Source organism: Lutjanus erythropterus, chromosome 17 (assembly GCF_056507025.1).
Source record: "Lutjanus erythropterus isolate fLutEry1 chromosome 17, fLutEry1.hap2, whole genome shotgun sequence".
Lineage (NCBI taxonomy): Eukaryota > Metazoa > Chordata > Actinopteri > Lutjaniformes > Lutjanidae > Lutjanus > Lutjanus erythropterus.
In genome coordinates, this window is record NC_139333.1 from 18,160,902 (window position 1) to 18,187,728 (window position 26,827).

At 41.3% G+C, this 26,827-nt stretch overlaps 2 protein-coding genes across 20 annotated transcripts in view; one reads left to right on the forward strand and one right to left on the reverse strand.

Annotated features, from left to right (window-relative positions):
• aldh18a1 (aldehyde dehydrogenase 18 family, member A1) overlaps window positions 1-15,205 on the forward strand; it is a 102,411-nt gene extending 87,206 nt beyond the window's left edge. Inside the window, exon 17 of the mRNA XM_084740172.1 lies at window positions 15,073-15,205. Within this exon, the coding sequence (XP_084596298.1) occupies window positions 15,073-15,146 (74 nt within the window). The 3' untranslated portion in view covers window positions 15,147-15,205. The remainder of the gene's footprint in view (window positions 1-15,072) is intronic.
• The window catches only part of tcf7l2 (transcription factor 7 like 2), a 111,593-nt gene continuing 88,550 nt past the window's right edge, over window positions 3,785-26,827 (reverse strand). For 3 of the 19 annotated variants that reach the window (XM_084740173.1, XM_084740189.1, XM_084740183.1), the window contains 10 exons: window positions 25,211-25,343; window positions 22,000-22,102; window positions 20,008-20,094; window positions 15,186-15,326; window positions 14,924-15,086; window positions 13,744-13,852; window positions 13,000-13,062; window positions 12,193-12,243; window positions 10,507-10,579; window positions 3,785-6,058 (listed from right to left, as the gene is read on the reverse strand). In XM_084740173.1, coding sequence (XP_084596299.1) covers window positions 5,602-6,058; window positions 10,507-10,579; window positions 12,193-12,243; window positions 13,000-13,062; window positions 13,744-13,852; window positions 14,924-15,086; window positions 15,186-15,326; window positions 20,008-20,094; window positions 22,000-22,102; window positions 25,211-25,343 — 1,380 coding nt within the window. In that variant the 3' untranslated portion in view covers window positions 3,785-5,601. Of the gene's footprint in view, window positions 6,059-9,301; window positions 9,363-9,910; window positions 9,984-10,506; window positions 10,580-12,192; window positions 12,244-12,999; window positions 13,063-13,743; window positions 13,853-14,923; window positions 15,087-15,185; window positions 15,327-20,007; window positions 20,095-21,999; window positions 22,103-25,210; window positions 25,344-26,827 lie in introns of those variants that run through there. The other 16 variants (XM_084740180.1, XM_084740190.1, XM_084740188.1 and 13 more) reach the window with 13 other exon arrangements.

Genomic DNA, 26,827 nt, shown 5'->3' on the forward strand with positions numbered 1-26,827 from the left:
GCTGCGCTGTGGCCATTTCTTCACCCTTTCAATTTTGTTCTCCCACCATGGTCAGGGTCAGTGGTATGCATCTCCTTTTTTTAATAACATCCGAAACAATATCTTTTTGTGCTCTGTTTGTTGTAACCTAGGGGACATATTTAATGTTGTGCAGTGTTTTCTGATTTGTATGCTTGCCTGCAGCGATGGCCTTCAACATTGTTCCTCCATGCCACACTGACATCAAAAAATGTCATTTCTTTACTCAGGTATACAACGCCTTTCCTCCTTCTTGAAATGTAATAGAAGTGTCACGGACGCTCCCATGTTATACGTCGCTAGTAGGTTTATAGTTCAAGGATATAGCCCACACAAATGCATTAAGTGTGCATATTGTATACATTCAAAGGGAACAAAGGAGAGTCCCATATTTGCTTGATCATAACTGAATCCATCCCCCTCGTTTCAGTTCTTCTTTGCTTGGTATTCATCGGAGGACCACATTACATTATGGCCATGTTCAAGTACAACGCCGCTCGCTGTGTTTGAGCTACTCTCTGATACTTTTTCGTTGTTTGCTTTGGATACTTTGTAGATTTAAGCAAACTTCAAATAAACAAGAAATCAATTCTCCTCTCCACAGTGTGCCGAGTGAATCCATAAAATGTTGCGAGCGTGTACACAGAGACTATTTTCCTGCAAAGCTGTTGTTGGTCCATTGAGAACGTCACATAAGTGGAGACCGACCCAAACAACACAGCTTCTTTGACTGCAATGTAACGCCTGTGCGCTGCCTTTAATACAGAAGATTTCTACACAAAATTCTTGACATAACTACTAATAGAACCGCAGTGAAGCAAAGGCAGTATGTCACAGAAAGTGGCTCTATAACCCAAAACAAAATTAAACCACTATCATGATAAAATGTCCAAACTATGTATGTAGGAAAAGCAGTTCTGAAGTGGTCAGGACGCTTCAGATACTTGAGCAAACAGACAACCGTGTACAAGCTCCTTTATCAGCGAGAACCTTGTTTAAATGTTCTCCAGCAAGTCACTGAATCTCTCGCTGCTCCAGAGGTGCCGCTCTGAGCTCATCCTGAACTCTGGCCTCCATGTAGATGGGAGCAAGGGAACGGAGAATTTCCCTACAGGGACTGGTCAGGTATCACTTTATTATTAATTTAGTGCCAGAGGTCCATTTGCATGAGATGCAGGTATGTGGCTGAGTGTGGTCAGACGATGTAGGGAATTTGTGTTCATGGATCAGAGCAGCGAGAACTTTTTTTTAATACAGTAGGTCTTGCATTTCCCGCCAGGCTTCAGCATGGTCCTGTAGTCTTCTCTACACTTTCATGGTGAAAACAGAAGTCATACCGCGATTATTTTGTCAGATGCTGCCATTGTGAAATGATTAATGATTTGTGTCATTTTTGCATCACGAGTTTCACTTCTCTGAAAAATCTGTTAAATTCATGATGATGTAACATTTGTTGGGATCTGTACCAAACAACATCTGGAGAACAAGATTTGTAGGTCAGGGCGTCTCTGCAGGACTGCAGTACTTCATTATAACGCTGTTTTTTTGTGACACATTTTACTTTTGTTTTAAAAATATTGTTATTTGGATATTGCACTTGGCCATATTGCGATTTTGCTAATATTTTGATTAATTGTGCAGCCCTAATCAGTATTCTCCACTTTTTCTAAAATGTATGCACAATGTAGTATTTTTATCCTCTTGTTGATACATGATGAACAACACTGATTTCAGATCTTGTTCTTTAGTGTACACAAATCTTCAAAACACAGTTGACTTTCCTCTACTTCATTCCTTGCAATAGGTTTAGTCCATACCTGATGAAAAGTACCAAATACTAACCATGATCCTCCTCTCTGTCTCGATGTATAGCCTTGTGCAGATGTGTATTTCTCTCCGTTTAGCAGCAGCTGTTCCTTCCTCTTAGATGAAAACCCAAACAGAGAATTTAATCACAAGTGGTCACAGAAACTGCGAACGAGATGCACTTTGATGTGAGCTAAAAATCCGTCTGTTTATATTTGTTGCAATCTCAAATTAAATAGTGTGTGATGGGTTTTATGAGTGAAATATAGAATAATAACTGATATGAAGCAAGCGGTCCAGGAGTTTGTTGAACTGAAAGTTCCAAATTTTCAAAGTTGACATTCAAAGGAGCTTTGTTGGCATATGAAGCAGATGTTTATATTGCCCCCAAAATTAAAATAAAATAAAAATGTACGTAGACAGTAGACTTGTGATTTGCTAGCAATATAAAATCCTATATAGACAGATAAATAACTTACAGTAAAATAGAGAAAACAAAATGTTTTTTTTTTTTTTTTGCTTTGCATCTTGTCGAAGTGAATTAGTCAGTGTGTGATGGGTTGAATGGATGTAAGTTTTTGTAGAGCGTGCATGTGTTCAAACAAAAAGTTCCTCTGTCTTCATTTCTTGCATTGGAGTTTGGACTAAGATCTGTGTCCTCTGTTTACAGTTACTGCATTTTAATGCCATTGTTAATAATCTGACCATTGCATTCCAGGCCTTAGTTTATGTAGTACGACCTTTCTTATTGAGGTCTAAATTAAATTTCAAACAATAAACTGAGTGTCAATAATCTCAGGTGTACGACTACAACACTACATAGTGAAAGGCAGAAAACATGAGCAGCTGCACTTCACAGTTATCTTGGAGAAACTGATAGTGTGTAGAGTAAACTTAGATTTTATGATACGGAACAAATACATATATGCAGGGCTTAAAGCCTGATTTCAGGCATAGAACAGTTTTAAAATCACATAACACTTAATACATTGTAGACATTTCCTCCTGGACAACTTTTCAGGCTCAGAATTTTTTCTTGTTTTAATTCCTGCAAAGAGTATATAAACTTTAGCAGTCGTCATGACGTAATATTTTTACAAAACCTTCACTCCAGTTTTGTCTCTTCTCTTTTTATAGTTTGTTTACTACATTTTACATGATTTATTTGTCTGTAGGCTTTTAACATAATTAGATATTTAGATAAGGTGGTTTTCTCTCTGTGATCATAAGAATTAAATATTTACACCCTGAAAAAAAAAAGGTTATATTTTTTTTTCATAGCCAGTAAATGCAAAATGGTGAGGATCTGGGGTCATTTATTTCAGAAACACTTGACTTATTATTAGATTGCTAAATTATTATTAAGTGAATTTGAAGTGAAATGGTACGTGTGTGATGGGTTGAATGGCTGAGAGACAGAAGGATAACTTACATGAATTTTTACATTTATTTTGCATGTGTGCAAACACAAAATCATGTCCAACAGGAGTTGCCTGAACTCGAAGCTTCCTTTCTGTCTCAATGAAATGTTTGACACTTAAGGTTTGGGACCAAGATGACCGACGCATTTATAATTTCTTGTGTTTGTACCTTTGGTGCCTGTTTAAGGCATGGTTGCAAAATTTTAAGGTGATGCTTTTGTTTAAACATTCAGTTTTATTGTCTGAGCAACGGGCAAAAACTAGAATTCTCAATCTGAATCTGATCGGCATTTTCAAGTTTTAATCCCTGTGGCATGTTTCTTAAAAGGCAATTTAACCCATGATTACAGATAATTATTTTATTGATTTTCTTTTGAGCTGATACTTAAGTTTCTGTCATTTTCTTTGGATATTGTCTGTTATGAACTATAAAGGAGAAATGCAGCTGGATTGAAGCTACTTGCCCAAATGCTGTTTAAACATTTTTTTAGGTCACTGCACCTGCCTGTGAATTTCAGAATAAATGGAGGACAAAGATATGCACATACTAAGTTGCTTTTATTAATACAGAACTGCATGCTACAGAGACTGTACAGCATAAACATTTATTCATTACAAAAAAACATGGTTTTGGAACCATTTAAAATAACAGGAAAAAACAAACAAACAAAAAGATAAGAGCATAAAATAGAACAGGAACATCACAGCCGTTAAGGAAACATTCAAACTATTTATCATTAGCATCTTAATAAACCAGAGAAGAAATCGACAGATTACAGTCGCGTCATGTCAACTACAATGGCACCGAGTGGATGATTCTCTTGTAGCTTTTTTTACAGCCTCTTGCAACATCAACATGCCTATTTTTTCTATCTACCTATATGTAGTAGTGTACTTAAAAGTGGCAGTTTGTGTATTTTTTTGTATTTAATAGTTTTTTTATGAACCTCCTAATATACATAATTTGGCCCTTGTGGGTTTATACAGTATGATGTCCGCCTTTTTATTAAGTTTAAATTTTAATATTTGACAATTTGCTACCAAACACATTTGTTATAGCAACATTTATACTACATACATAGCAATCTATGTAACGTCACAGCAAAGAATGGTATCGAAATTAAAAAAAACAAACAACAACGAAACAAAACAAAACAAAAAAAAAGAGAGAGATCCCTACAGCATGGTTAGAGGGGCAGAGAAAATTATCACAAAATTTGGCACGGAAAATCTGTACACGAATCTACAGTCTGAGAGATGTGACTGTGCAATAAAAAAGAAGGGCTTTAGACACGTTTCCAACTACTGAAGACACGGTACCCACTGTCTCTTGTTTCAAGTTTTCTTTTCTTCTTTTTGTAAAATGGCTTATAGACGCATTTCTTGAAATGAAGTTGTGCATACTTCTGTTCATGAGATCTACACAGTACACTGAGTGGAATCCAGGTTTTCAGTGAGGAAAGAAATCAATAACAAAAAGATTTGCCTTTTAAAACCTCCTTGTAAAAATGGATCATTCATATATAAGTCGCTTAACCTTAAGAAAAAATATTTGTACAATGTATTAAGAAAAAAAAAAGTCAAAAAGAGACACATACAAGATACAACAAGCAATCTCTAAAGCAATAAATACTACTGGTCCTAGCGTTGTGACATTTTTGAATTTAATAACCCTCAACCCTCCCACCCCGACCTCCCCTCAAGCCCACCCAACTTGCCTGACTCCACCCCAAAGGTAAACAACAAAGAAAAAAGACAACGCAGTGGAAGAATGCATATTTAACACAGTAATCCCCCCCCTCCCCATTATTCTGTACATTTAAACAAGAACAAGTAACATCACAATTAAAGTTGTTCCTCAGAGAGGTGTCACCGCTAGCCTCATGCCCTCCTAGAGTTTGAACAGATGTCAAAATGATTGGTTCGCAAGCTCGTATTTAATACAAATAAAGAAGGAGAACCAACTCTTTCAAGAAAAGGGCTCATTGAATAATCTAGCCTACCTTTTTATATCCGTCTTTTAAACATTTTTGAAGTTGAACTAAATAATTTTTTTCTGTTTGCACTGTTTAACACTACAAAAAAGACAAAACAAAATTCATAAAAATTTTGGCAGATTCACAAAGCTATACTACAGCTCATTGTATCATTTCTTTATAATAATTAGATTTTTTGATAATGATGGGTCAAATATTGACCAATGAACTTTAATAAAACAAAAACTAAAATTTCAAAGCCGTATGGCACAGAAACGTAAAGAGAAAAAGAGCTGACGGCAAGTGAAATATAGCAGAAGGGAGGGCCTAGAAAGGTGTGTGTGTGCAGAGCTAGAAAAAGAGGAGAAGAATAGGGTAGACTATTCTATAGACTTGGTCACTAGCGACAGAGGCTGAGGGGCCGTGGAGGGGAGGAGCGAGTGGGAATGACACAGCGATGCCGAGGGCCGGGCCATTGAGGACACCACAGAGGAGCCCGGCTGCCGCGAGGACGAGACGTCGCCGTGCTCCAGGGCTCCGTTGTGGGAGGAGGCGCCGGGCGTTTTGCTAGCTGCAGCAGAGTTTTCCAGCTGAACCAAAGATGGTGGAGGAGGCCCAGCCAGGAGGTGCGGGTGGTGGAGTGGCTGGTGGGCCGGTTTCATAGTCAGTGAGAGAGGTTGCATTTGTTCAGTCTGAGGTTTGGACTCTTTTGAGGAGGGGGAGGGAACCACTGAGGAGGGGGAGGATGGGGGGGAGTCTAGTAAGCTTCCGTCCGTAGAGGGAGGACTGGCACAGCTGCCTTCACCTTGGATGTAGCGAATGCACTTTTTTTTTCTCCTGGGGGACAAGGCGAGAGAGAGAGAGCGTCTTTCAGCACCACATCTTCGAAATGCATCACCTCTTAGCACTGTTGGCTCACTTAAATGCACCGTCATTGATGGAAAACCATCACCTGGAACTGCTTTTACATAACAGGTGCATTCAAGTAGCTCCGTAAACATCGTGCTAAGAAGAAAAGTGGTAGAGATGATAGTTTCCAAATACTAAACCATCACACAGGACAGACATGAGTGAAAGATCACAAGTGAAGCAGCAGGGAAATGAAAAGCACACAGAGATAATGACGATGATGATGATGAGAAAACAAGAAGCAGATTAGATGTAGTAATGGTTGCTCTCTGGATGTAAACTCCAGGGGTGGAAGTAACTAATTGCAACTACTTAAATTACTGTTATTTAGCCATTTTGGGGGCGTATTTGTACTTTTGAGCATTTTTTTAAGACTGTAATTTTACTGGTACTAAAAGCATACAGTTACAATACTTAAATAGAGGAAGGAGGAGATTTTTATTTTAGATTATTTTATTTTAATGTTTTATTTTGTTGTTGAAACACTACTGCTTTTGTCCACAGGGACCTCAACAAAATATGAAAGTTACTTGTAGTAGCTTTAAAGCTGCTATAGGAAGTTTTTAACTGGTTATGAAACAGTCACATGCTGATGCCTCTATAAACGAGACCATCCACGCAAAGATCAGAAGTCGTATGTTAGCCACTTAAAAAGAAGATGGAAAAGATTTTGTTGAAATAATTTTGTTTTGGAAGTTTTGTTCTGTGGTTATGCTGGTGGAAACACTTCCATGTTTGTCCACAGGGGGCTCCAGAATCAATAAAATATGAAGGTTCCTTGTGGTAGCTTTAAGCATGCATCATCCTGCCCTTTAACAAGCTCAATCTGGCCCTTTGATCATTTATAAATGTGAGAATAAAAAGTATATCATTGTGATTTTATTTAAATAGCCTGCAAACATTCTTAGTTTATGGGCGTTTATATTGTTTCTAATAAACAATAATCATTTTATTAGTAGAGTTATGAGCCCATTCATTGTTTATGTCTGTTATCAATCCCCTTAGATTTGTATAAAATGTTTCTTTTGTTTTTTTCTGTTTTATTGTTTTGTACAATTAAATTCCTAACCGCACAGGTCAGACATGTTAACATCTGGCCCCTTGGCACTTTACCTTTGCCAAATCTGCTCCTTCTAAAAAAAAAAAAAAAGTAATTGAATAGGCCTGCTGTAACGTATTATTTCTCATCACTGCCAATATTACTTTCAATGTCACTACTTTTTTAATTTAGCTTACCTTTTTACAGAACTGTTTCATTGCATTTACTCCTTATGCACTTTCTAGTTTACATTTCACTTTATATTTAATAACCTATTGTTGTTATTTTTATGTTGCCATAAAAAAATAACAGTATTTTTACTTGTAGTTGAGTAACATTTCAATAATGTACTTGAGTACAAATTCTCAGTACTCTTTCCACCACTGGTAGACTCAGCCTCTCTTACAGGCTGAGAGCTCCAGCTGGGGATCAGCCTTGTTCTCTCCAGCAACGCGAGGTTACTGGACCCGTCTCTACCTCTATCTGGCTCTACTCTCTCTTCTCCTGAGGGGACAGAGTTTGGATACGAGGCGAAAAAGTCAACAAGATCCACCACTACCCCGTTATCTGCCCCACAGACACAAGTGTGTGTGCGTGAGGGGTCAAGGCATCATGTTTGCATTCCTGCCTGGGGTCGGGACCCTCCCCCCTGCACGCCGAGTCCCGAGGCCAGGCCCGTTGCGCTCGGTGGAACCCGATGAATGAGCATGGGAGGGGAGAGAGGGGAGAAGGCGGGAGGGGGGAGTTAGGAAAGGAGAGTAGGGGATTGTTGAATGTATCTGTGGTGACTCTGCTGCGAAGGCTGCGTTCACATTTGGTTAAGGGGGAATCTCTGCCCACCTCATCTTTATCGTGACCCTGGCAGTGACCTTTCTCTCAGCTCTCCTCTCTATCACAAGGATGCCTGAAGGCCACAGAGTATTAGTGTTTAAGACTCAGGGAGTAGGTAAAAAGAAGAATAAGGTGTTTTTGGCTTTGGAATATACAAGGCTGATCTATCATGTAATTAAAGTCTTCAAATCAAACTTTTTCTTGTTTTTCTGAAGGGGAAAAACTCATGAACACGAACACAAGAGAGCAGATTATTAAGAATGAGAAGGACATCAACAAATAACATAAAAAGGGCTCACAAAATCTTGCATGCTAGGATGGAAGACAGGCATGCACTTCCGATAAACTGAGTACAAACAGACAACACCGGACAGTATAGAAAGACTAGAAAAGTCTGGAAAAACAGTGGGGATGAGGCTTTTAAAGCGCATTCTACACTGATACTGCAGCTCTGGGTGGTGCAGAGTATCGACCGGCCGTAAAAAGGTATCATTTTGCCACTACATTCACATCTCGCTCTCGATAACTGTCTGTCAAACTGCAACAAATGAGCTAATATCCATTTTTTAACAGACATATCGATTCATAGTATGTGCCTGTGTATGTTATTGATTTCTCTGTCTCGTGGGAAATTACACCAGATGCATCTTTTAGGAAATGGAGCCCAGAGAGAACTTTTAACCTCTCGGCTCCTAAAACGAAAGACTGAATCATCGCCCTTTTTCAGTCTCCTGATCTCATGATCTGCTATTATTGTTTAAGGAATAATGCAGTGTTTTTGATATGGTGCATGTCAGCTGGGAGGGAAATAAGAGAGCCAGTGGTAGACTGTGTGGAGGTGGACTTATTTCAAAGACTATTTTAATACACAAAAGCGTAGGGGATCTGTGAAATTCTAGTTGGACATTTGAAATTGTGACAAAAACTGAGAAATGTCCTTCGAAATAGGTTCGTTAAATGTTCAGAATGACCTCTTAAGGTAAAAGCGGTACGATTTGCCCGAGTTGTTCGTGAACACGCCAGAAAGTTTATTCTTGTGTCTCATCCCCAGGATGTCCAATACACTTATTTTTGGCTGGTAAAGCATTGTTTTTTATGATAAATGTTACATATTATGCCTCTAAAGTGCAGCCAAATACAAAATCACCTGACCACATAAACAATTACGACAAATGAAACGTGTAGCAGCTGAAACAATGTGTTGCGATGGTTGGTGCAGAAGGAGTCAAGAAAGAGTAGGGCAGGGTGTGGTGCAAGCCAGACACAGAGAAGGGTATTACTTAGCAGAAACAAATACCTACCATGAAAATATTCCCAATTCAAAGACTGCTTGTGTCAGAACAGAAAGACAACAGGTAGGGACTAAGTAAGGGTTATTGAAGAGGAGTTTGGAGGAAGAAGAGGTGGAGAAGGAGGAGGAAGAGGGCACAGAAAAGAGTGTCACTGAGCAGGCCCTCAAGAGAAAGCAGGGCTAAATTTGTAAGCATAACATTGTTATTCAAAAAGGACGCCAATTAGAACAAACATGACAGTTAAGATGGGAGGGAATTATCCACCGCCTGGGGAGAAAATGGATTTCAAACCATGACAAGTCAGATTGTAAGAAACGTTACTCCAAATTGCATTAAAGAAAACCATGATCTTGCTTGTAAAAGAGATAAAATATTCAGTAATCTTATTTAGAAATCCATTTTCTGCCACTGGGCTTGAACCAAGTTCAATGAGGGAAAAAAAAATTGCTGTGAGGGAATTTATAGCAGGAAGCTCCTCAGTAAAGGAAGACGGAGCAGAAGAGTTTGCCATCTGTTACCACAATGATGGAAACATGTTTTTAGAGGGATGTAATAATCAAGGAGAAGAAGCTGCTCATTGTGGATGTCTTCCTCCCATTGGTACTACAGCAGTTATACCTGCATGGTTTGCACCATAAACTCAGCTGGTCAAGCCCGAACAAGGCACGACACTTCTTTGGGGTATTTGCATCTGTTAGCCAAAGAGGTAGACACAAACACACACACAGAGACACAAAAAAAGAAAAAGAAAGAAAAAAGAAAATGGACACGTCATTGCACGGACAAAAACATGTAGCCAGGGCTTAGGTTTAGGCTGGCAACACTGGGATGTCCTCCATTTTGACCAACCCATCGGGCTCCAGCTCCTCCGAGCCCTCGACCTGCCAGTTTTCTTTCTACATCCTGCAATGAAACCCCTGAAATGTTTCTTCATCAGCACGTACACACAAACAACACTCATACAAACACTCTGGCATATGCTGTTAATCCCCTTCTTCCCAAACAGGAGGTCAAAATCAAAATAGTGGGAACCTAAAGATAGACCGGCAGGGCGTGGCTGGAGGAAGCTGAGAGGTCACGATAGCCTGGCGGGACAGACAAGACAGAGAAGAAGAAGAAAAGGCAGCAGCAGAGAGCGGAAGGAGGAAGTCCCAGTGTACAGTTTACCCAGCCTTCACCTGGCCCCGGCCAGTGCAAGCACACACCATACACACCTGCACGGGCCACACCAGTTATTCTGTTGATCGAGCCCAAAGCGCGCTCGACACTTCTTAGGAGCGCTCAGGTCTGATGCCGCAACAGGGAGGGAGGGGGAAGCCAGCAGAGAGGAGGAGGAATAGAACCAAAAACCATAAGGAACAGAAATCAAAAAGGAAGGAGGAGAGAAATAAGGAGAAAAAACAGGTAACAGTGAATCTATGAAGCTTGGCAGTGGCTCATTGTGCAAGAAACACCCAATAAAAACCCTTAAAGCCATTCTCAAGTGCGCCTTTAAAGATAGGACTGAACACAATTAGTGTGCTTCAGACATTAGTTTAAAAAAAAAAAAGCATGCAAATTATCAAATTATAGCGTTAATATGGAAACTTGCAGTCATATAATCTAAACTGGAGTTAAAGCTGAAGACAAGGAGTGCTCATTTGGTCGAGAGGATATAAATGGAGCAAATGCAGATTGGATTAATTTCCTGCTAGATGTTATCAGTGCACTACGGTTTCAAAGAGACAAGGTCAAGGTGGTGGAACTAGGCAGCAGTAGCAGACTGCTAAAACAGCATGGTGGTGAGTTAGCCTTAGCCAGGGGGAGGATTAAAAAGGCTGGAACCTGAAGAGGGAATCTACTCCTTAGACCCGGCATCAAACAGTTGACCGTTTTCCATCAACATTGGCTGTCTGGTGCAGAAAAGCTGCCAGTCACTTAGCTAGTTCTACCCAGTAACCGTGTCGTTTTCAGAAGTAGAGCAGAGTGACAGTAGAGAGTGGGGTTGCACTTAAGTTTACAATACACTAATACAATGTAAGAAGCTGTGCTTTCTATCAAATTAAACAAAAAACAGAAATAAAATGGTGTTTATTATACAGTATTATATATTAGAGTCCGTTAGAGGGTAAATTAGGGACACATTACAACAGAACTGTACTGTAAACTAAAGTGAAATCACACATCTGCGACTCGAGACAACTTCTTTGGCTGGTCCCATACCGTGGGACGCAATACAATTTAGTTTACAGTACAGTTCTGTTGTAATGTGTCGCTAATTACACTCTAATAAAGTCTAATAAGAGTCTAAAAATATAAGGTAAATAAAGGGTCTAATACTGACTAATGAAGAATATATTATTTCTAGTTTTTGTCTAATATGATACAAAGTACAGCTTGTTACATCTTATTAGTGAACTGTAAAATTAAGTGTGACTGTGTTTGAGACCAGGTCTTGCCTGAGTAGAGACGGATTTAAGGGGGAGTGGGCCAAACTCATGCTGGCCTATAGGAAAGGCACAAGCGCAGCTACTGAAGCATTTAGATTAAGGAGGTTTACCCTGACATCACAACCTTTAGGTCATACTCCAAAGTGATAATCTAACTTTATACCATCAGTTCCTTCAGCATATTGCATAGTGATTATGCCAAAATACGGAAAATGCTCTAAACTAAGTAGTAACATGAGTAAAATGGAGGTAAATTAAATGAAATATAATCTAGTTTGAAGTCAAGTAAACAATAGCAACATTTTAAGAAAAGAAAGCAGCAAACAAAGCAAAAAGAGCATATTTCAAAGTATAGATTTAACCTTAAACCTGCCTAAAATTGCACATTCATTGATAAATAAATATACATAAATAAAAAAAGAAGAAAAAATAAACAAGTTAGTAATTTAATACTCAAAATGACATTAGCACCTGTAATCGGAGGGAGTGAAAGGCAAGGGTTTGGAAAATATTCTCTGTGTTCTGAAAAAAAAGAACAGATAGAGAGGCCTTCAAGAAGAAATCCGTCACCAAACGAGCGCAAAATACATGATAACAAGTCGCCATTGCTCCTCACAATACGATCAGAAGAATATGAATCATGAGAATAAAAAAATGGATAAATCATAGGATTAGCAAACCTCCTTAATTTTAAGATGTAAGTGATTTTTCTCATATAAAAGCATGCACGAAAGCAAGCAAGGGGCAGCCCAGCAAGCACACGCACGCACAATCACACGCACACACACACGCGCACACACACACAGTACTGTAGTGCAGTCTATCTGCAGGGCACAGGCATTATAAAACGGGGGCCACGCACACAACACTAGCAAAGTTAATGGCTCTCACAATGCTTCAACTTCACATTCTCAAAACATACATATCACAATACCAGAACGCTAAGGGGCAAAGTGGGGAGGGGAGGAGGGGGGTGTCAAGAGGGGAGGTGAGAAGAAGTGTGGGGGGTCATGCATATTCAGTTGTTATTAGCTGGGGAAGGCTAGGGGAAAATGGGAAAAGGGGGGTATTACAAGCAACTCTACCATTTAAATATTGCATTGGGTAGCATAACTATACCAAAAAAAAAGAAAAGAATAAAAGCCAGGCACAATAACACACACACAAAAGAAACATAACACAAAAAAAACTAGCTTGACTTTTATCTTGCAAGATGTCACATCTGCCTGACACATGATGGGGCTCTTCTAATATGAGAGATAATTGCAGCTCACTTACCATTGCTCTCTGCTTGCTGCTTTTCCCTTTTTCTCTTCTTCCTTTTCCCCTGTTGGTTAGCCGCCAAAAAAATAGAAAGAAAAAAATAGACACAGACAGGAACCTTAGTTATTATATTGCAGAATGCCCAAAACATGAAACAGAGAGTAGGACTCATCTTTGTGTTTACTTATTTATTCATTCATTCTTTCTCTGCCTTTTTTTCTTTCTTTCTCTGCCCTCCGGTTTGTAACAGCCACTGCAGGCCAGACTAGAATTCTCCCTCCTCTCCCTGTGTTTTCTGTCTTTTTCTGCTCTTTTCTTCTTTTCTTTGTAATCTTTTGTCTTATTTTCCTCTGCTCTGTGAACATCTAGACATCTTGGCAAGCTTCTGGTAGATTTCTCTAAGGCTGCTCATGGAAGACTCGGGTCAGCTTGATCCCAAAACTGGACAAAATTGATGAGAATCCGCGCACTTATGTGTCAGAACAAAGTGTCTAGGGCACAAAACATTCACCGCGAGTTCATATAAACAACATCATGGTCAGACTTTGTTACAAATATTCCTTCATGTCATAAAAAGATGGGCTTTAGGTCAAGGCAATTTGTCCAGACTCAGATATACAAATCAAAAGAAAATTACAGGGAAAAAGTGATCCCTTTGGCTAGATAAAAATAGAGCAAGAAAAAGAATTCATCCTGGTCATGTCACCTAGTGGAAAGGGGAAAGAACAGGCCGTTACGACTTGTAAACTTAAAAACTTACATAGTTGTCTCGTGCTGACCAGCCTGGGTACAGCTGCATGTGGAGCTGTCGCTCTTTCCTGGCCAGCTCGTAGTACTTGGCCTGCTCCTCCCGCGATAGGGCGTGCCACTGTAAAATCAGAATCAAGACACACACACAAAAAAAAAAGACATGGAAAGATTTTCACCATGATCAGGAAAAAATAAGGTTTTGCAGGTTGTGAACTGGACTTAAATCTACAATACTGGGCCATCAAGTCGCCACCAAAACCATTTAATCCTCAAACAGGCCAGTGGATCCCAATCTTGGTCCTTGATTACCACAGCTCTGTTTGTCTTCTATCCTACTAAGACTGCATTGACCTTAAATCAGCCCATGTTTATAATAAGAGTAATAGGACAGTGTGTCCTAAGCACCAGGATTGATAACTTTGACCATAAAAGTAGGGCTGCAACGAATGATTATTTTCATTATCCATTAATCTGCTCATTATTTTCACGATTAATCAATTCATTGTTTAGTCTATAAAGAAATGCTGCCTCCACAGTCGTCTCAGTCCACTACAGACAGGCTGGATGTGAAAAAACGAACACTTCAACATAAACTCAAGCTCTGCTAGTTAGTGAATTGGTGGCTTTTGCTGCTTTCCATTAAAAGATAGCGAATTGTGACCAAGCGCACTACCCCAAACTATGGAACTGATTCCCGGACCATACCCAGATGTTATGACCCTGGCTCAAAGGAAGCAACACGAAAGAAAAAACTCAGCTGGATAAACTGAATGTAAGGTTTAACAAAGAATTAGGGCCGCAACTAACTATTACTTTCATTATCAATTAATCTGCTCATTAAAATGCTCATCACAATTCCAGCGCCCAAAGTGATGTCTTCAAATTCCTTCCTTTGTCCAACCAACAGTCCAGAATCCAAAGACTTTTCACTTACAATCATAAATAACAAAGAAAAGCAGCAAATCCTCACATTTAAGAAGCTGGAACCAGGAAAGGTTTGACATTTTTGTGTGTAAAATAACTAAAACTTGGCATTTATTTTTAGTAGGAAATGCCATGTTTGCATGAAAAATGACTCAATTGATGATCAAATTGGGTGGCAATTACTTTTCTGTCAACTACTTGATTAGTCATTGTAGTCCTACATTACAGTGTTGGTGTGTGTCCAGTTTGTTCACTTTGGACTTACCCTCCGCCCCAGGATCTGGTTGATGGCAGCACTTTCTTTCAGTGTGCACTCAGCCACCACCTTGGCCCGCATCTCCTTCATGTAGAGCATGAAGGCGTTCAGAGGTTTCTTTATGTGGACCTGTTTCTTTTTCTCCTCTTCCTTTTTAGCGTCTGACTGTTTCCTGTGGAGGACCAGAGGGCAGAGAGGTGAGCACGGTCGGCCTACGACTAAGACGTTCTGAGACTGAAGCGTGAGTTTAGGGCAGCCAAAGTCTACTCACGAGCTGTTGAGAGAGCTGATGTCACTGTGGGAGGATTCCTGCTTGACGTTGGGTGTGACGATGGCTGGGTGTGGGATGCCCGTGGTGTGCAAACTGTGGTGAGGGGGCACCATGTGTGGGGGGAACCTAGAGGACAGAAGACTGTGTAAATCGTCAGAATGGACACGGGTGAAATGAGAAGATGGAGCACATGTATACACAAGACTAAAAGGGCTAAATTCCATTCCAATCTGTCAATGACATGTCAAAGCACCTTTTCAATTTCTGTCATAGAAATGGAATTGTCCTTTAGTCACAAGAAAAGACATAAATGCACATACAAAACATCCACATGAAAATGTCCAAGGCTGATTCTTGTATTATTATTTACAACCAATAAAGATTTTACCACTCAGAATGAGTGTCAGGTCAAATGTCAGTAAAATTTGATTACAGGATCCAGCCTAGACAGTTTTACACTTCACACAAAGGTATAACAGCAAATTATGATAACCAAACAGGAAAATATGTTTTGAAAACGCTATATTGTGTGGTAATAACAGAGTGCAATTGCACAAGGATAAACCAGATGAATGCCAAATTTGAACAACCCAAGAAACACACACTTAACACTTGAGCCAAGTGTCATTTTTGTGTCTTTCTTTTAATCATTGAAATTCACATCTGTATCAAGTGTCCAAACCATAAAAGGCAACAATTCAAGTCAAGAATTCAATGAATTGTGTTGGCTTGAGGGCTCAATGCACCTTGAACATGACAGAGTGATAAAGCACCTCCCCCCTCATGTTAAGTCTTGGAGGACAAAGTTTACACCTGCTTCACCTATGACAGAAGAGGAAGTGGTTTCCAAATAAGATTTAAGTGACATTGTCAACGTCATTCATCCGTAGATCTTCAATTAATTGTAATATTTGAGGAAACAGCATTTCTAGCAGTTACATTGATATGATTCTGGCAGGTTTTGGAGGGGTACAGCTTGAACCGTTATCTCTTATCATGGAATAGTGCACACTAGATTAAAATGTTCTATCAAAGCCTGGTATCACTTCAGGTATTGGGCCTCTATTTGCCCCCCCCCCCATTCTTTTTCTGCCAATTCAGCACTGTCAGCAGCACTGACATTTTTATCTTCATCCCTCTACACTCCTATCATCATTTCATCATCTCCAACCGCTCCACATATCGAGGCCAGAAACCCTTATTTATGAAATCGCTTCAGTGGCCAGAACAGCCATAAGACGCCGCTGTACTGTACGTGTCAGTGTATGTATGACACTAATTATTTGTGAACCGATTATTTGAACGTGTGCACGTCTATCTGAATGTTTACAGCGCGGCGGCGCCTCGGCTCCACGTGACCACACACAAATTTAAGAGAAGAGAGGAGGATGAAGGAGAAGAAAAAAAAGGAGGAATAATTCTTCTTTTTTTTTTTAAAGCAGCTCATTATCTGGCTGTGTCTGGCTGCATGGCTCCGAGCCAGAATATAATGATGAGGATAAACTCGCCAGGAACAACTAGTTTCTGTTGGAGGCCATCTCAGGGGAGTGCCAGTGCGCTCCCCCCTCAAACTCTTTCCCTCTTTTTCTCCTTTCCCCTCTTCTCCCTTCATCACTGACACATTGGTGTTTGTGCCATGTCATCCGTTGATGGGGAGCTCGGCAGCAGTGGCTGCATATCGCCCATCATTAGGGCTGCTGCATTTTCTTCGCTCTCTCCGTTTCCTCTCCCTCCTTCTCTCTCTGTGCACTTGTTAAAATTTCCTCTGTTCCAAGATCTATTTTTTTCTCCTCTTCTTCTTCTTCTTCTTCTTCTTCTCTACTCCTCCCTGTCCCCTCACCACCTCCACCACGCTCCTTCGCTTCCTCTCCCTCCCCTCCTCTTCCTCCTCCTCCTCCTCCTGCTGCCACTGCATGGCCCAGGTTATGGTTTAAACATGACGGCCATCCCTTTGAAGCACGGGGGCATCATCATCATCATCCGGGCTCATCAGCGGCAAGCAGCGCCTTGGACCAATTTAACCAACACAGAGAGCAGCGGAGACCCCCACCCATCCACCCACCCCAACCCCGGGGCTCCTACGTCTCAATCTGAAAAGGTAAGAATGGCTGGCGGTGTTGGGGTGCAGGCGAGGGGGGAGGAGGAGGGGTCACTGGCGCAGCAAGCCCAGTGTCAGCCAGTGCCATTTAATTGCCAATGCGAAGCAGTAGCCCGCGTGCCTGTTTAATGTATAATGATCCGGCCGGTGCGCTTCTCCCGTTCCCAAGGAAAAGAGACGGAGCGGGATGATGGGGGAACATATCAAAGGGCAGGCTTAAGCATAAGGGGCAAAGGGGCCTTCACATCCTCCCACCTGTCACACATACATTCAGACGCGCACACGCAGTATAGGGGACCTGCACTGGCTCCAACCCCATTATCAAAATAATGTCTTTCATTTGCTCCACTGTCTGTCTCTTCTCTCCTTGGCTCTTTTTCCTCCTGTCCTAAAAGAATGCATTTTTTAACAGGACCTAGGTGTAAGGTGCTCATCGCAGGACTACGAGGTACCAGACTCCTTCCCTGCATCCTAATTCAGCTCAGACTACGGCACAGGGGACTGATACTGAAGCAAAGAACTGGCTCCCGACAAGAGTACAAGGCCAGGATGTCTTTTCTCTCCGATTTCCTCCACTCAGCCTGCTCCTTACAAATCGTTTGAGCTATCACAACAGTCTGGTCCACTCTTTGAACAAAACCAACTGGCTGAAGGCTATGTATGAAAGGCGTCTGCCATTTTGCTGACAAAATTAGACAGATTTTGACTACATTTTGTCAACAAATTGATTCTTTTTCCTTCTGCCCTGTCAAAGTCAGAATTTAGGATGGGTTTTTTTTTCTATGTGTGAGGAGGGAGTTTTGGGGGGAAGATGTGTTAAACCCTCCCATTCTCCAGAGAGCTCCCAGAGCCCTCCATCTATTCAGTTATACTAATTCAATTAGGGGCCTCATCACAGGGCATTAGCTCTACCCCATGGCCAGCTCCCCCCTACACCCCACACCCCAGCCAGTATATTCAATTAACTGCACTGGAAATAAGATGATCACAATGTAGAGGCTGTCATTAAGGGACCAAATTAGCAGCCACTTAAAGCCCAGGTTGGCTTGGTGCTGCTGCCAGATGCCGATGTCTGGACAGACCCATCATCTGACCCTGTGCACCTGAGACTTGGTCGGAAAGGCAAATGTGACTGTATTTGAATCACTAAAGCTGGGCTGCACCAAGGCCTATTTCACTCCAGCTGATAATAGGGCAACACATTTTTTGAAAAAGAGGAGAAATTAGAGCTTCTCTGCCGAGCCACCATGAGTAGGCTAGCTTGGCTAATTAGCTTTTTAGCTAGCAATCACCTTTAGCAGAACAATGTCATGTTTAGTTAACATTTTAGCTAGTGAGCAACAATAAGGTTTAATTAACTTTTTAGCTAACAAGGAAATAATATAATTCAGCTAGCTAGCAAACAATTTAAGTTTCACTTAACTTTTTAGGTGGCTCGGAACAATACAACATTATTTTAAACCTGTTAGCAAGCTAGCAAACAGTCCAACATTTTGTTAACTTTTTAGCTAGCTAGAAAACAAGTACCATTTTGTTAAGAATTGCGGAAAGCCAAAAGTTAGTTCTTCATCTATTTTGAGGTAAGCATGTATCTATATTGATTATATTTCAGTTTTCTCATTTCAGACTGATTAGAAGCCATCTTTGTTTGTGAAAAACAGTCTAAAGGAAAATTTAACAGCAAAGAAACGGCTTCAGAAAAGTGAACTGACTGGGTGAACTTACAAACTCAGCTTCCCCATACTCCCAGAGCTAAGCTTTTTTTTTTTTTTTTTTAAATGTCATTCCCCTTGTGACTCCTCCCTCGCTGCATCTACATGATCCATCAATGTCACAGAGGTCTAAACACGCCGCCCTCAGGAGCTGCTTTTCCAATCAGGCTGTAATTAAACTAAAGCTTGGCCTCATCCCTAGACTCGAAAAAACCAGCCCCATCCAAAGTCCCCTGCTGCAAGGGCGTATAGAGGGGAGGGCACGAGAGAGGAGGAGGAGGAGGAGCGGAGTAGGAGGCTGTTTGTTTTTTGTGTTGTTGCTTTTTTGGCTCCTCAAGTCCCACAAATCATGGGCTTTTAGTCATCCAAAATTAATTCTTTTTGCTTCCCACCAATATAGAGGACACGCGTCCCTCAGGGGAACATTAAGTAGTTTAACACCAACTGACAAACACACACACACATGTATACAAGATGGTAACACATACACATACCCCCAGTGGGCGCACTAATGTCCACAGCAGCACTTGAGCTGGACCCTAATGGGCTGGACCAAAGCGCTAGCCAAGTGTCAGGGCCTCGGCTTATATCATCGAGTCCCCTTCAAAGTGTTGCTGTGTTTGTTTATCTGTCTGGCTGCTCAAACTCACAGCGAGGACATGCCCCGGCTCATTTCAGATCTGCCTGACATGCAGTGGGGGTAAATGTTCTTCAGGGGCCTCATTAGAAAATGATAAATATAATTAATATTTGAGCATGCTAGCTGGAGCCCCACGCTGGAGAATTGGCCTTTTGAACACAGAGATGGGGAGTGCGAGCTCTCCTTAAGGGAGAAGTTGCTGCTCACTGTCTCTGGATGCGAATGTGCATGTGTGTTGCTTGTGCATTGCCCTCACAGCCAACACAAACACACAACTCAGTGTCTGAGTGAGTGTGTGTGTGTGTGTGTGTGTGTGTGTGTGTGTGTGTGTGTGTGTGTGCGTGTGTGTTTAGCTCCTAGGGCTCAACTCACCTTGACATGGATGCGTTGACAGTGAGCGCAGTTGGGTAGGGGTGTCTAAAACCCCCTGTTGTGATTGGATAAACAGGTTGACCTTGCCTGCGAAGGGGGAAGAAAAGAAGAAAGGCGAAAAGGTAAAGGAACAGGGCTGATGGAAGAGGAGAAGGTAAAGCCCTCTGTCTCTCTCCTCTCCCCACTGTGGGCCTCTTTATTCTCATTTGATCAGGACAAAAATCTAGGGGATTGCAGAGCGCAGATCAAAGGGAGGAAAACTCTGAACAATTTGAATGCCACAAATCTTGATAGCAATGGCTAATTAAATTTCATAACCCTTCGCTCGGTGTCGACAGAGTGGGGCCCTGTTCCTCCCCAAGCTGGAACTAGGTGTTTTGTTGTGATAATTAAAGACGAAGCGCGGGTCTCTTTAATGGAGCCATCACGCTAATTGAGGTCTACACATTCAAAGACAAACAATAATGAATGTAAATTTATACCAAAATAAAGTGCAGCAAATCAAAGGGCGCCATGGCTGCGCTCGGGGCCTCTCTCGGTATTTAGATTGCGGTGAGAAAACATTAAATTAACAGAGCTTAATTTGTAGCCTTTTGTCATATTAACAAGTGTTGACAAGAGTTACCAGGGGAGAGCCCCCGTGTGGAATTGTGGGTAAAATACGGGCAATCACGGTTCATTACTCTAATTGGACCATACAGAGACATGCAAAATAGTATTTGCCACAAAGTAGCAAGTTGAGGTTGGTGAGGGCTCGAGGAAGCTGCAACGGGCCGCCGTGGTCCGGGAGCGAGTGTGTTACAAAGTTAAGGGATCGAGTTTAAGTTTTAGAGGACTCAAACACACACAGAGAGAAAACACTCTGGGGACCAGGAGAGGAGACAGAGACAGCTTCCATAATTGGCTTTGTGTACATGAGGACCAACATCCGGCTGCACAGTGTACACACATGTAAGGTAATACCTGCTTTGATTGTTTACCATTTTACTCTTTAATGATTTGGTATGATACACAGTATTTGCTTGTTAATTACTACAATATGTGGACATTGATGGCCTTTTCAGTGACACTTTATAACAGCCATCATTAATAAATGATACATTGATAGTTAATTAAACTTTAGTTAAACAACATTAATATGTGTTAATGATATGATATGTGTTAATGATTACCGAATGATTTGTAAACCTTTAAGAAATCATTACAAAAACTTTGTTAACAGTTGATAATTAGTTTTTAAACAATCTATGAATATAATTTGGATGGCTATTATGAAGTCACAGGTGATGATGACAATACCTGATGTGCTCCTGTAACTTTCTTTTGTTATGTTACGTATGTGAACTTTTGTCAGTAATGTACTTACTTTAACCCCAAGCATGAACTTCTCCTAAACCTAGGGGAAGCAGTTTTACGGCTTAACCTAGCAAAATGGTTTTTGGGCCCACACCTGGGGATGAAGTTCTGTTATCTAAGTCTGGGGAAGTAGTTTTGTTTCTTTAAGCCACAGAAGTAGTTATTGTGCCTAAATCCAGAGAAGTAGTTTTGTTGACCAAATCCAGGGAAACTGTTTTGTTGCCTAAACTTAGGGAAGTAGCCTTGTTTCCTAAATCTAGGGAAGTAGTTTTGTTGCCTAAAACTACCCAAGTAAATTTTGAGTTGGGAGTGAAAACAAGTTGTTTACAAACATTATCTGAACATTTATTGCAGAGTTGCAACTGATGTGTATAATACTTTCTATAACTTCCATAAATACCATGCAGTGCCTCTATAAACATTATTTGGAAGGCCATTATAATGTTACAGCTGATAATACTTCACATTTACTTAATAAATGATTTATAAAGTTTATATACACATCTGGATGTTTGTTAACAGTGTAAACTGAAACAATCAATTTCCCATTTATTAATGATGGTTATTATTAAGTATTACTGCCTTTTCACACAAGAGAATACAGTAGAAAGAGTAATAAAAAAAGGATTTGCTTACTGTGGTACTAACCATCCTAGCGGATGGGGGATCTGGCCGACAGTGCCAGGTGACAGTGGATAATAAGGAGATATATCTGGAGGATGTGGAGGCCTTGGAATTCCTGTGGAAGAAACGAGGATGACAGGAGCAGAGAGGAGGTGGACAGACAAGATGATGACAGAGAGAGAACCAAATCTTTGTCAGCGCTGAATTCATTCTTTGTTGAGAGTTTCACATCTGAACGGGGCAGACATCACAGGAGTGCAGATGGGAGGAAGAGGAGGAGGAAGAGGGCTTGTTGCTCGCATGTACACAGTGCTAAATCACACTTCCTGATCAAAGGCCTTTGAGGCGGCGGCGACGGCACAATGTGTTGGAAGAGGCAGAGGGGAGAGAGGTGAGGAGAAAACACCAACACGATTCTTGTCACATTTGTCAACTGATTCAGCTCTAATGATATAAAATGACTGAGGTTTAGAAGTTAACAAAACACAACAATATAATTAAAACGCTCTCTGTGATCAGAGAGCTGCTAATACTGGGCTACAGGTTGAGTCAGGCTGATTTATCCTGACATACTGGCAGGATGGGTATGGATTTTACGTTTTTCAGACATGAACAAACCAATATTAGAAACACGTCACAGTTAAGAGATTGTGAGCTGAAAGTTTAACTTATGTTCTTTTTCAGTTTATGCCAAAAAACTTCCGTTTTTGACACGCATTTAATGGCTATTTTGATGGCTATATGTCCAGGGGTACCTTATGTTTTGGCACAGTTAATGACAATCTGAAGCGCGGTGTATAAATTGGCTTGTTGGTCTCCATTTGTTCAACCAATCCTGCGATTTAACACAAAAACAGCAGCGAATTTTGTTTGTTATCCCCTGCAGACGAGCAATGACAAAGATGTCCAATTTAAGGACAGCTCTCGGTGAGGGCATTGCCGAGCAATCACAGCGTCCACGGTGTTGCCTTTACTTTCGGTGGCAGCTGACAGGCGAAGAAACTGCATCGACAAGCTGCCCTGAATGAACGCCTTGAAAAGGTCTCGTACACAGCCGGGTGTAAAAATAACTTTCTCTCTCATGACAAACTTGAAACAGGGAACACTAGACATGTGTAAAAGCACAGCAAGGAGGTGTGTGTGTGTGTGCGCGCGCACGTTCAGTAGACCAGGAACTGTGGGACTGTTTCTTACACACAGCTGGCTCGCCTGTCCAGCTGTTGTTGCAGATATTTCGACCAGTGCCAACGCGGACAAATTAAGAGCCAGATCAGTCTTCATAGATCAGAACTTGGCCGCCGTTGGTGGTTACACCCAAAGTCTGCAGTTGATCCAGGGTATCCAGGAACTCTTGAGAGATATTCTGTTACTGATGGACAATGTGCTGTCCAGCAGTTTGTGTCCAAGCGGAAAACTTTTCAAACATTATAATAACAAAGGCGAGTTCTATTAAAAAGGAAAGCCTCACGAACATTATCCCATTGCCACCCAGCACTGAAGACCTAATATAGCTCATTAATTAATTAAACACTGAGCCCAATTAAGCAGCCCCATTAAGCACTACATTAAACAGCAGCTGGCACATTATTTCCCCCTTGTAAGGGCCATCATAATAAGGGAACATTATTACCTAAAACATTGACTGAATCCACCAGAGACCAGTGGAAAAGCATGAAATTATTCACCGCACTGAAAATGCATTAACCTGAAAGGACGGGCTGAATGACAGTTAACAAAATGAAGAGCTGGGTCAAGACGCTTACGGAAATGAATGAAATTGCCTAAAAATGTATGCTGAATGGTTGTGGGAGAGAGATGTGTGGGCAGAGTCTGAAGGATCAACAGGCTGTAAAGACGTAACTACAAATCGACGTAGCTATAAATCTGAGCGCTCGGGTCACATCTTCCGTATTTTGTACCGAGTTGAAGACATTATTCCAAACAGACAGCCTTGAGGACACTGTGTGTTTACTGCTCCCTGCTATTTAGACGCGAGGACCTCCAACTACAGTGGCTGTCTTGTTTTGAGCCTTGGCAAACCGAGTTGTGGTCATGAGCAGTCATGGCTGTTTGCTGAATTCCGTGTTTAACGAGAGGTTTATGAGCCACTGTTCAGGTTCTTGTTCTCGAATGTTAGGCCACTTTCCACTGAGGCCAAACCAGGGGTCATTAGCATGCTAGCTAGTAAACCAGTAACAGATGAGAGCAGCTGTTGTCAACAAGAAGTGCACTTGAGATGGCTGTGACTTTGACCCACTTTAACTACCAACATCTTACAGACACCAATAACAGGAAAAAATGGCTCAATGGTCAAAATTATAAGATTAAAAGTATAATTTTTAATCTCATGATTATGACTCTTTTTTAATATCATTTTAATCTCATGATTATGACTCTCATTTTCAACTTTTTATCAGAAGTTGGACTTTTTAATCTCATAATTGTGACTTTATATTAGAATGATCCATCTCATAATTTTGATTTTTTTCCCCCATAATTATGACCTTTTATCACATAATTCTGACTTATTATCTCAAATTTTTGACTTTGTATCTCATTATTCTGACTTCTTACATCATAATTATTACCTTTCATCTCATAATTCACTTTTTATCTTGTACTTAGGACTTTTTATCTCATAATTAAAACCTTTTATGTCATAATTATGACTTACCAGGGGGATATTTTTTCTTTCACTGGTGTAAATTAGCTTCCTTACCAACTAGTAAAACAGTCCCAGGTATGTTTCTGAGCTCATTTAATAAGCAATTAATTTCATCATACTTCTTTACATAATGTGGGTGGCACCAAAAATAAATAAATAGTTTAAACACTACAGTATACTTTACAGTAGATCTGTATTGTGAATGTGACATTTGCATTATGTTTTAATCTTGATCTGTTTATACAAGAATGTGTCTGTGTCTACAGACAGACAGACAGATGCCATCAAGACAAACAGTCCTGAAGACATGAACCATGGTGGCAGCAGTGCATAATAAAACATTTACACACCCATCAGTGCAAAGAGGTGACGTGTCTTATCTAAGGAGAGCTGCTTCTGTGCTTTTCTCAACTTAGAAGTTTCATCCTGACACCTTTAAAAACAGACTGCACTGTTTTCTAATGTTGTTTTTAGCAGGAACCAAGCTAACTGAAACTCTGTTTTGAATGAAAATGTCCACACGCCAGTCAAACATACATGCATGCAGTGCAAAAATACCTGTTTTGGGATCCACGTCTGTCTGTAGGTGAGGTGGGGGGTTCCCCGGTGTGAAGTGCTCATTGCTGTAGGTGATCAGAGGCGTGAGAGGGTGCACATGGTGAGGGTGCTGTACCACTGGAACCTTATTAGACTGAGACAAAGAGGAAGGATAGACAGAGAGACAGATAGAGACGGGGAGAAACAAAAAAAAAGGCCAGTGTTAATATCTGGGTGAGGGGTTAGAGATTGCAGGCGCTTGCCAGAGACTTACAAGTTAGGTCTGAAGGCTCTCAGAAAGAGGAGCTATCAAATTCTGGGTACTCTCAAGGCGCCAAACCGCCAGGCCACAGTGAAAATAGTGTGGTTTGTAATTAAAAACACTTCTGCGGTGTCACCCTGGAATTCAGTAACACAATCTAAGAGGCTTGGGGGGTTGCCAGTTCACATTTGGGTCTGATGTGTGATGAGGCACTTTTTAACCACGGTTGCAGTGAAGTAATCGATCATCTGTAAACCACGAAATCAAGGCAGCGCGTGTAAATCCACAGTCATTAGCAGCTCCAGTCAGCGCTCCGCTCGGCTCTCCTCCTCCCTGCTCTCGAGCCTCCTCCCGGTCTCCCCTCTTCCTCACTCCCCTTCCCCTCATCTATTCCCCCAGGGCCCGGTTCATGGAGGGTAGGGGTGTATTGTAATAAAAGGGTTAGGAGAGAGGAGGTGGGGCTGAAAATCCATTTCTGCATTTTTGCCAAATTAGTTTTAGCTATGTAATCTTCTCTTTGTGCTCCTAAGTGGTGCAGGCCCCCTTTTTTCAATTACCCAAAGATTACAGTGGAGCTTTAGGGGTGTGCTGCCGTGGGCCCCTGCGTTAACCGGAGCTCAGCCCCTCTCATCAGGCCAGGCCGAGACAGACACTAATACACACACAGTCCCCCGACCACAAGATAACCAGATTAGAGCTCTGCTGTAGATTAGGCTGGTGGAAGAGGCTGCTCTCGCCTCTTTACCCACACATCCTTATCCTGCCCTCAGCAGTCAAAGAAGCAGCACTAATCAGGCTTATCATAACATGGATGATATGTTCAGGGGGAGAGGAGTGAGACACCAAGCTGCTTATGTGTGTGTGTGTGTGTGTGTACATGTGTGTGTGCTCATTCTGCTCTCTCATAGGCCACACACCCTCATTAGCGACTTTAACCCATGCAAGAAAGGAAAAAAAAAAAGCTCCACTGTGGCACATTTCCAACATACTTTGAAAAACATTAATGGGACTAGATGTTGGCAGGGGGGTATACATACATGAGATGCTCAGTTGCCCGATGCTCATTGCCAATACAAATGCAAAGCTGTGGGCCCAGGGCGAGACAAATGTGAGCAGAACTTAATGCTGCAAACTAATCATCTGGCCGGGCTGTTTGAGGCTGAAGTTAATATCGGGGCCCGTGCGTCAGTCCATTCAGAGCCCCGTGCTAAATTTTCACTGGGTAGTTAAAGCTGTCCATCTGTATGGTCCGTACAAGCCTGGCCATCTAGACCCTCTATTCTGTAGTGGCAGTGGTGGGGGAGTGGAAAGTGGGGAAGGGAGGGGGGGCATTCCCTATTGCCATGGTCCCAATGAAAGATTAATGAACCCCAGCA